Source organism: Mercenaria mercenaria, chromosome 8 (genome assembly GCF_021730395.1).
Source record: "Mercenaria mercenaria strain notata chromosome 8, MADL_Memer_1, whole genome shotgun sequence".
NCBI lineage: Eukaryota > Metazoa > Mollusca > Bivalvia > Venerida > Veneridae > Mercenaria > Mercenaria mercenaria.
The window spans coordinates 30,486,055-30,497,502 of NC_069368.1; the positions used below are offsets into that span (position 1 = coordinate 30,486,055).

At 36.0% G+C, this 11,448-nt stretch overlaps 1 protein-coding gene across 1 annotated transcript in view; it reads left to right on the forward strand.

The window, feature by feature from the left end:
- Positions 1-7,090, forward strand: part of LOC128559002 (non-lysosomal glucosylceramidase-like) — a 49,971-nt gene extending 42,881 nt beyond the window's left edge. Inside the window, exon 18 of the mRNA XM_053549659.1 lies at positions 639-7,090. Within this exon, the coding sequence (XP_053405634.1) occupies positions 639-836 (198 nt within the window). The 3' untranslated portion in view covers positions 837-7,090. The remainder of the gene's footprint in view (positions 1-638) is intronic.
- The last annotated feature ends 4,358 nt before the right edge of the window (positions 7,091-11,448 follow it).

The following is an 11,448-nucleotide window of genomic DNA, read 5'->3' on the forward strand; positions in this document are numbered from 1 at the left end:
GTTTGTACAATCATTAAAAATGCCTTAATTAAAATTAATATTTGATTGTTGGCATTATATTATGAAACACACATGTGAAAATTGCCTTTGTCACTACCTCGCTCATGAATATACTTGCTGAAAAATGTAATGTGATCTTTCCTTGGAAGAGAGGTAAATATATTCTGTGGGAAGATCCCTTGGATGCATAGTATGCAACCAAGCAACATGATAGCAGACTCAGTTTGATTAAGTCTGTTCGTGAGAAGTAATGAAATGTGCAACACTGCTCACACCCTCAGCACCGACTTAAGTGGAATTTATTGAAGTCAGATTGAATATCCCATGATTCCAGAGGACCAGAAAATATAACAATAATGAGTCAAAGAATGGGAAGACATTTTACAGCTGCCTCAAAGCACTTAAAGACAGCTGCTGTGATAGTAAATAGTCTGTGAAAAGATTATATGTATTATTATAATTGACTTAAGGCTTATATCCAGTGCTGTTTATAAGAGTACTTACCCCACAAGTCCAATTTACAGGTCTGCTTTTATGTACAGCTTATGTGATAATGTAGTAGCTTTCAATCGTAAAGTAAATTGCAAGAGACCAGCAAGGTTATATAAAAGTTTAAATGGTATTATCTTTTGTTACAGGGTATGTTAGAAGAAGCGTTCAAGACGGCATGGGGAAATTACAATGTATGCTGGGAATGGTTAGGATTTATGTTTCAGAGTCCGGAGGCGTACATGACGAGTAAACATTTCCGATCTCTCGGCTACATGCGAGCATTAGCCGTCTGGTCGATACAATGGGCGCTAGAGAAATACCATCCAGATCTGTTTAAGAGTTGATGACTTGTGATAGATTTAGTGATAAAATGGAACTGCTAAGATCAATGTTTTTCAATAGTTAGGTGTTAACTTCATATCTATTAGGTGACACCCTTTGTATGTGTGTCATGGCATAAAACAACTCGTTTACATTATTAGTTTTCAGGTTTTAAGCATCCTTATGAACAAATTTAGTCTGTTTGTTTGTTCATGGGATAGTTTTGTAAATTAATGCATCCAGGAAAACAATGAAAATTAGCCAACAGGAACATTAATGATTTCACAGTAGGAAACAAGATGTTTTGTTTTGTTTTTTGAAAGCATTTTCAATTACAAAATGTAGCATTACATATATCTATGCATTTTCTATATTGTTATACTATATAGTGTTTGAATTTCACATCAGTTTATTAGCTTACCTGAGCCAAAGGCTCATGGTGAGCTTTTGTGACCACTCATTGTCCGTAGTCCGTCGTCAGTCGTCCGTCAACATTTTCTAAAAAAATCTTGAAAACCACTGGGCAGAATTACACCAAACTTCACAGGAATGATCCTTGGGTGGCCCCCGTTCAAGTTGTTCAAAGAATTGAATTCCATGCAGAACTCTGGTTGCCATGGCAACCGAAAGGAAAAACTTTAAAAACCTTCTTGTTCAAAACCGCAAGGCATAGAGCCTTGATATTTGGCATGTGACATCATGTAATGGTCCTCTATCAAGATTGTTCAAATTATGCCCCTGGGTTGAAAAGAGGCCGCGTCCCGGGGGTCACAAGTTTAACATAGACTTATATAGGAAAAAACTTTAAAAATCTTCTTGTCTAAATCCACAAGACCTAGGCCTTTGATAATTGGTATGTTGCATTGCCTTGTGGTCCGCTATCAAAATTGTTTAAATTATAACCCTGGGGTGAAAAGAGCACCAGGGATCTCAAGCTTTACATATACTTATATAGGAAAAAACTTTAAAAATCTTCTTGTATAAAACCACAATGCCTAGGCTTTTGATAATTGGTATGTAGCATTGCCTTGTGGTCCTCTATCAAAATTGTTCAAATTATAACTCTGGGGTGAAAAGAGGCCCTGCCCCGGGGGTCTCAAGTTTTGCATATATAGGAAAAAACTTTAAAAACCTTCTTGTCTGAAGCTGCAAGGCCTAGGCTTTTGATATTTGGTTTGTTGCCTTGCCTTGTGTTCCTCTACCAAAATTGTTCAAATTATGCCCCTTGGGTGAAAAGAGGCCCTGCCCTTGGGGTCCTGGAGGTCACTTAAAAAATTATCAGATCATATTTCCTAGACTGTTGAATTATAATTACCTGCTGACCCCAAGTGATTAGGGGGTCACATGACTGTGACCTTGACCTACTGACCGACTTTCTTGATTTTTAAGATACAGCCTTGAAATTTAGATGACATGTACAGTTTTGCACACCAATCTTAAAACTGACTTTCAGTGACCATGAATTTGACCTACTGACCTACTTTCTAATATTTTAGCATCAGTTTGCCATTTTAAACATGTGGCTCATATTACTCAGGTGAGCGATTCAGGGTCATCATGACCCTCTTGTTTTGTTATTACGCCCCCCTTCGAAGAAGGAGGGGTATATTGTTTTGCAGATGTCTGTCGGTGGTCTGTTGGTCGGTATGTAGACCAATCCATTTCCGGATGATAACTCAAAAACGCTTGGGCCTAGGATCATGAAGGTTGATGGAGGGGTTGGTCATAACCAGCAGACAATCCCTATTTATTTTGAGATCAGTAGTTCAAAGGTCAAGGTCATAGTGATCCGGAACAGTTAAAATGGTTTCTGGATGATAACTCAAAAACGCTTGGGCCTCGGATCATGAAAATTGATAGGGAGGTTGGTCATGACCAGCAGATGACCCCTTTTGATTTTGAGATCAGTAGGTCAAAGGTCAAGGTCACAGTGACCCAGAACAGTTAAACTGTTTCCAGATTATAACTCAAGAATGCTTGGGCCTAGGATCATGAAAGTTGATAGGGAGGTTAGTCATGAGCAGCAAATGACCTCTATTGATTTTGAGGTCTGTAGGTCAAAGGTCAAGGCCACAGTGACCCAGAACAGTTAAATGATTTCCGGATGATAACTCAAGAACGCTTGGGCCTAGGATCATGAAAGTTAATAGGGAGGTTTATCATGACCAGCAGATGACCACTAATGATTTTGAGATCAGTAGGTCAAAGGTCAAGGTCACAATGACCTGAAACAGTTAAACTGTTTCTTGACGATAACTTGAGAAGGCTTGGGCCTAGGATCTCAAAACTTGATAGGGAAGTTGGTCATGATCAGCAGATGACCCCTTTTGATTTTGAGTTCAGTAGGTCAGAGGTCAAGATCACAGTGACCCGGAACAGTTAAATGATTTCCAGCGGACAACTCAAGAACGCTTGGGCCTAGGATCATGAAAGTTGATGGGGGAGGTTGGTCATGACCAGCAGATGATCCCTATTAATTTTGATTCTGAAGGTCAAGGTCACATTGACCCAGAACTTTAAACTGTTTCCGGACAATAACTTGAGAATGCTTGAGCCTAGGATCGTGAAAGTTGATAGGGAGGTTAATGTTACCAGCAGATGACCCCTATTGATTTTGAGGTCAATAGGTCAAAGGTCAAGGTCACATTGACCCAGAACAATAGATCTTTTGTGAACAGTGACTAAATAATTTCTGTTCCTTGTGCAATTACTGAATGCATCAAGGGGGGCATTTCGTGTTCTACGAGCTCTTGTTTGATATTTGAACTGCTCCGTGAGAAAACCAACATTTTGCATTTGCGACCAGCATGGATCCAGACCAGCCTGCGCATCTGTGTAGTCTGGTCAGGATCCATGCCGTTTGCTTTCAAAACCTATTGCATTTAGAGAAACCGTTAGCAAATAGCATGGATCCTGACCAGAATGCGCAGCTCCATGCTGGTTGCAAATGCACTATGTTGGGTTTTTTTTGGTGCGGCTTATTTGACATATTCGAAACACAAAGAAAATTACAAATATATTTTTGATATATTTTCTCTGTAAACATAGAATCAAGAAATTTTATGTCAGCGAAGTTTAATGATATGACATTAACTGGTTCACCTCAGAGAAAATTGCTTGAAAATATTCACAACTGTTATTTTTTTAGTCACACTGTTAAGTAAGTTTTGCATTGATAAAATCATATTTATGCTATGTATTTTGTTCACTATATATCTGCAATATTCATGTTTCTATTTTTAGCTCGCCAGAGCACGAAGTGCTCAAGGTGAGCTACTGTGACCGGTCATTGTCCAGCATCCGTCTTGCGTAGTCAGTAGTCCGTCAACATTTGCCTTGTGAACACTCTAGAGGCCACATTTGTGACCCAATCTTTATGGAACTTGTTCAGAATGTTAGCCTTGATGATCTCTAGGTCAGGTTCGAAACTGGGTCATGTGGGGTCTTAAACTAGGTCAGTAGGTAAGAGCAAAGGAAAAGCTTCTTACACTCTAGAGGCCACATTTGTGACCTAATCTTTATGAAACTTAGTCAGAATGTTAGTCTTGATGATCTCTAGATCAAATTTGAAACTGAGTCATGTGGGGTCAAAAACTAGGTCAGTAAATCAGATCAAAGGAATAGCTTGTGAACACTCTAGGGACCACATTTGTGCCCCAATCTTTATGAAACTTGATCAGAATGTTAGTCTTGATGATCTCTAGGTCAAGTTCGAAACTGGGTCATGTTGAATTAAAAACTAGGTCACCTGGTCAAATCAAAGGAAAAGCTTGTGACCGAATATTTATGAAACTGGGTCAGAATGTTTGTCTTAATCATTTCTAGGTCAAGTTTGAATGTGGGTCATGTGGGGTCAAAAACTAGGTCATTAGGCCAGATCAAAGGAAAATCTTTTCAACACTCTAGAGACCACAATTTAAGTTTGAAACTCATGAGAATTAGTCAGAATGTTTGTTTTGATATTCTATAGGTCAAGTTCGATCTGGGTCTTGTGGGGTCAAAAACTAGGTCACCGGTCAAATCAAAGGAAAAGCATGTGAACACTCTAGAGGCCATGGTTGTAACCAAATCTTTATGAAATTTAATCAGAATGTTTGTCTTGATGATCTTTAGGTCAGGTTCAACTGTTGCTCATGTGGGGTCAAAAACTAGGTCAGTGGGCCAGATCAGCTCTGGTGGGCCATATATAGGTATATATATATAGATTTTTTTTGATAATCAGAAGTACCATATCATAATCATTATGTCTTATTACATTACATATCTCATAACTCTGTAAGTTACAAGTGGTCTTATCTTGTCTAGTGGTTGATATCGCTGATAACATGTGCCTCATCGATGTTGGTTTGAGTCCGACTTGAAGCCATCTAGTCATGCCAAGGTCGTTGGTTCTACCAAGGTACCTACCTGTGATGAAATTATGCATGGAGGGGCACCTGGGGGTCTTCTTCCGCGTACAAAAGCTAGGAAGTCACCATATGACCTATAATTGTGTCGATGTAGTGTTAAACACAACAATAAGAACTGTTAAGTTACAATGTTATCTTGTCGTCATATCATTCTACTTTGATATAGAATGCGTGATGGCATTTAAAACAATTCATGTTAAAAAAGAATAATAGTGTAAATATTTAAAATTTCTTTTGGCATGAAAATTTATAGGTATAACCATTTAAGTAATCAAATAAATTCTAGCTATGCATCAAGAATCTTACAATTCTATATCTGAGCCGTGCCATGAGAAAACCAACATAGTGGGTTTGCGACTAGCATGGATCCAGATCAGCCTGTGCAGGCTGCTCTTGATCCATGCTGGTGGGTTATCCATGCTGGTCGCAAACCCACTATGTTGGTTTTCTCATGGCATGGCTCATCTTTTGATTGTTACTGTGCCCCAAAAATCTCTTGCTTGTTTGATACACTTGTAATATTTTATGTTGAGGTTAATTGAGCGTTACCGTGAGCATCACAGTTTGCGTACCACCCCAAATATTTTCAAAGTCCACTGAGATATTTCTTTGATATTTTGCATACTTACTAACCATCCTGACCCGAGTCTGTAAAAAGGAGGAGGCAACTCTATCAAGCATTTTGACTGAATTATGGCCCCTTTTCGACTTAGAATATGCTTATTGTAATGTTAAAGGTTTACTCATAGCTTGTATTATACTATCAAGCACTGAGAGTAGTCGAGCACGCTGTCCACTGACAGCTCTTGTTAGTTCAACTTTTCAGAGAAAACAAAGAGCTATTGCACTCGCCCCGGCATCGCCGTCACAGTTCTTAAAAGTTTTTGATCAAGTTAAATATCTCTGTTACTATCAAAGGTATTGACTTGAAACTTAGAATAGTTATTTACTATTTAAGTCTATAGCAGGAGAAACAATCGCCATAGCTATGATTTGAATTTTGACAGAGTTATGCCCGTTTTTTGCAAGGATGGTTTTGTTGAAGCTTTTGATAAAGTCAAATAACTATGTTTAAATACTATCAAAACTTTTGACTTGAAACCTGATATAGTTATTCATGCATGCCACACATGTAAATGTTAAATATGGCGTCCTTGATAACATCCACCATATATATTTGCTTCTTTTGTTTTTCGTATTCATATTCAGCTTGCTGCTATGCTGTTTGACTTTATAATTATGACCTATAAGCAGTGGTTTTGTTGCATAATAATTAATGAGCCACGCCATGGGAAAACCAACATAGTGGGTTTGCGACCAGCATGGATCCAGACCAGCCTGCGCATCCGCGCAGTCTGGTCAGGATCCATGCTGTTTGCTAACAGTTTCTCCAATTCCAATAGACTTTAAAAGCGAACAGCATGGATCCAGACCAGACTGCGCAGATGCGCAGGCTGGTCTGGATCCATGCTGGTCGCAAACCCACTATGTTGGTTTTCTCATGGCACGGCTCATTTCACACTTTCATTCTTCTTTGTTAAACTGGAAAACAAATCGGGGCCATGTTAGAGCAGTGGTGATTCTAAGATGAAATCCTTTTAGTAGAAGTGTATTTTTTTTTTCATTTCTGTTCTTCTTTTGCATTAATTGAATATAATTTTACTTGTAAAAGTGTTCATTTATTCAATGTACAGTCAGAATTGACAGTATTATCAACTGTCTATATATAAATCGTCCTTATTCTTTTTTGTTTTGATGTTTTATTTCTTTAATATCATATTATATATTGTATGTATATATATTAAGATGCATAGTCTGTTTTAATTTTATACATTGATAAATTTAATTTTTAAAAGTGTGTAAACATGTATTTGTTTTTACTTTATTGCACCTTTGTTATTGCACCAATTATTTTATTGCACCTATTAATCCAAAATAATAAGTCTAAAGCTTTTCGGGTAGCTTTATTGCTTTTTCTTTAAGTTGGTCATTTTGACTTGCGTGAAAAAGTTCATTATTTCTAAAATGTTGTACGAGTTTTTAAATGTCAGAAGGGACGTATTATGTTATATCCCCAGTGTCCATTATATCCCCAGTGTCTGACTTAGAATTTTTTTTAAATTTCTTCCCTTTGTTGTTTCTTTCCTTTAGGCTTCAACAGTCAAGTTGATTAAATTTTGCTCCCATCCTCTGATGTAACCTTTCCGACGTATATTGCCCCACTTGGCGGAGCTCTTGTTTTAATCAAGAAGCATTGTAGAATATTCTCCTTTTTTACTTATTATATAACAGACACGGTGCTTTTTTTTTCTTTGTTTTGTTGACTTAAGCATATAATGGCATTTAATTTTGTTGTCTGTTTGGAGAAGAACAATATCATTCATTGACAAAAAGTCAGTCTTAACAAATTTAACCCCGGAATAGTAGCTATAATGTATTTGAGAAAGTCATCCAAATCACTTTTGAAAAGTCGATGTTCTACCAAGTTGCCTGCCCAAGATTAAATCATGCCTAGAGGGGTTCTGGGAGTTTTCGTCCAATACCAAGAGCTAGAAGGCGGCCATATGGCTTGTATTAATGTCTATGAGAAGTTAAATCCAGAAAAAAAAACCACAACAGAATACTTGATTTAATCTATTTTTAAATAACTTTGCTTCTGCTTTATATGCTAATTTAAGAATATGCTCCTTGTTTGGTGAAAAAATAAATATTTTTGTTCACATAGAGTTTGCCATACAATTATATCTGACTTTGAAAAATAAAAGTATAATCGAGCCGTGCCATGAGAAAACCAACATAGTGGCTTTGCGACCAGCATGGATCCAGACCAGCCTGTGCATCCATGCAGTCTGGTCAGGATCCATGCTGTTTGCTTTCAAAGCCTAATGGAATTAGAGAAACTAATAGCAAACAGCATGGATCCTGACCAGACTTCGCGGATGTGCAGGCTGGTCTGGATCCATTCTGGTCACAAACCCACTATGTTGGTTTTCCCATGGCGTGGCTCAATTAATGATAAAACTGGTTTTAGATACTATGAAATCATTTGAGTTTATGGGCTCAGAATGTCATGGTTTGAGCAAAAATAGCTATTTCATGGGGATATAGATGTGTTGAGTTCTTGTTTTGAACATAAAATGAATAGAAATTTTACTTGTCTGTTGGGATGTTATTTCATAATTTGACTGAACTATGAAATTCACAAAAAGTAAGTCCCCTGTGAATATCAATAATTTCACAGTATTGACAATAATAATTTTTTTATTGTTTCTGAAGCTTTCGAGACACTGTACATATTTTTAAACATTGTTCTTTTACATTCCATTGACCTTTGCAAAAATCTCACTTGCCAGTAAGTTAATGCAAGTGACCTATAATTTTTTTTTAAACAAATTTTGAGAGGGCCTCTACATCAAACTATATATAGGAGTCTGTCTTTAAATTGTATAAAAAGTTTGAATGACAAGAACTGAGCTTGCTGATGTTATGAGAGTGAGAAAAGGTTATAATTATGGAAATTTGCACTCACTTAGATTGGTTCTTATCATTATTTTTCTCTCTATGATTGTTAAAAGATATGCTGCAGTAATGGCCTTTAGTAGACGAAATGTCTGTCATGCTGAGGCTTAACAGTGTCTAATGATATATATGTATTAAACAGAATGTATCCTACCAAATTATGTACACATATATTTACTTTTGTCAGGGTTGAACACATTGGAATTTGCTGTGGGCCCAATAGTTTTGACTTTATAATAAGATTTATTTCTGTTACATAGAATATATTTTGTACTTTTGTATCTTTTTCTTCAATATCTTGATAAAATACACATCATACTATTCTTAAAAGTTATATGAACACAAGTTACTGTATTTTATTTCTCAAAAATACTTTACCACATATTTCTATTCCTGAAAATGTGATAAAAACACCTTGCTACATTGTATTCTTGAAAATTATATGAACACATATTACTACATTGTGTTCTTGAAAATTATATGAACAAAGTCATATTACTAAATTGTATTCTTGAAAATAATATAAACACAAAATACTACATTGTGTTCTTGAAAATTATATGAACACATATTTCTACATTGTATTCTATAAAATTGATAAACACACATTACTTCATTGTATTCTTGAACATTTTGCTGAAATTAATTCAAAGGGTAATGAACCCTTAATCACAGTTGGAAATTTCCGTTGGTTTATGTATTTGATGTATGTGATTTTGGCATTGTCTAGTATGGACAGTAATCCAGGTGTTGGTACAAGCTACATAATTGTCCCAAAGAAATGTCATGCAACAACACTTAAGTTGCACGCAAATTAACAATTGCCACAACAGGTTCATTATCTTACATTTCAATATTTGCGAAAACAGTTAGGAAATCTGTAATGCTGTACATATACAAATATGTGAAAATAAACCCAAGAAACATGACTGTGTAAAAGTGATGGTAATAAACATCAGATAAATTCAGTGGTTTAGAATATTTGAATTTGTAAAGTTAAACTTAAGGCAGTCCTGCACATTTGATTTATCCACAGAACTTAGAATTTTACCTCATAGCTGTTTTACAGGTAACATAAATGTTGCTGGGAATATATTATATGCCTTATACTAAATGTTAAACAGTAGGTTTAATTTTGACAACAAATTTTATATGAAATTATTAAAATAACAGCATAACATTAGCCAAAATATAAGGACTTAGCATTGATATTTTGATATTTTGGCAAATGTGAGAAATTAAGCACGCAGACCCATATATATTATTTGACCATATTATTGAAAGTATGGAAATATGAAGTATGAGAATTTAATTAAAATCTAGGCCTACATTGTGGAACTTTTTCTGTTCTCGAAAATGTCATCACAAGTGCAAGTAAGTCTAACAAAAGATCGAGCACATGTCACTGTCACTTAGTTTAATAAAATTCTACTTTGTAGAATACTATTTGTTTCACATGTGCAGAATTACCTTAAATTACAACCTTTACTGTGTTGGTGCGCCAAAAAACCCAAATAGATAAATGAATAAATACAATATAAGGATTCAGAAATTTTGTATGAATATGTAGGTTAGTATTAATTTGGTTTGTATTTGGTAAAAAATTTAATGATCTTAATTTCGACATCTTTCGCTTATTAATACATTGTTAAAGAAGACTGTTTAATACACCATAATATTGCTCAGAGGGATTTGTTTTAGGGGATATGTTTAAACTTGTAATCTTTGCACAAATAAATTTTGTTATATTATACCAGTTATTTGTATTTTCTTGTTGACCTAGTTGGAAAATTACTGGTTTGGTTTCAACAAAATACTATTGTTGTGTTAAGTGCTAAGGCTAGCTATTTTATACCCCAACAAAACATCTTGTGTTGGAATTGGGCTCTTTTGGATTTACTTCGTCCATGAGTCCCGCCTGTCCTAGAAAGTCTGGAAGTGATGTAGATATTATTGAAATTTAGAATAGATGTTCAGGTTTTTTAAGAAAGTCTTTGTGATAAGTCATATGACTTTTGATTTTGTTTTGATAAATTAATTCCCTTCCAGATGTGATATTCTTTATCTCTTTGCCGGCAGAGGAGAATTTTTAACTCTTTGCATGTATTGAACTGAAACTCCACACAGAGCTAGGGATCAGTATGTAAGTTTACATTTCAAGTTCATTAGCTCTTCAATTTTTTGTGACAATTTTATTTTTTGAGTCTTAGAAAATGTAGCAATATTTTTATGCCCCCCTTCAAAGAAGGAGGGGTATATTGTTTTGCAGATATCAGTCGATTGGTCTGTTGGTCGGTCGGTCGGAATGTAGACCAATCCGTTTCTGGATGATAAGTCAAGAACGCTTGGGCCTAAGATCATGAAAGTTGATAGGGAAGTTGGTCATCACGAGCAGATGACCCCTATTAATTTTGAGGTCAGTTGGTCTTGGGTCAAGGTCACAGTCTCCCTGAAAAGATAAACGGTTTCCGGATGATAACTCAAGAACGCTTGGGCCTAGGGTCATGAAAGTTAATAGGGAGGTTGGTCATGACCAGCAGATGACCCCAATTGATTTTGAGGTCATTAGGTCAAAGATCAAGGTCACAGTGACCCAGAACAGTTAAACCGTTTCTGGATAATAACTTAAAAATGCAAGGGCCTATGATCGTGAAAGTTGATAGGAAGGTTGGTCATCACCAGCAAATGACCCCTATTGATTTTGAGA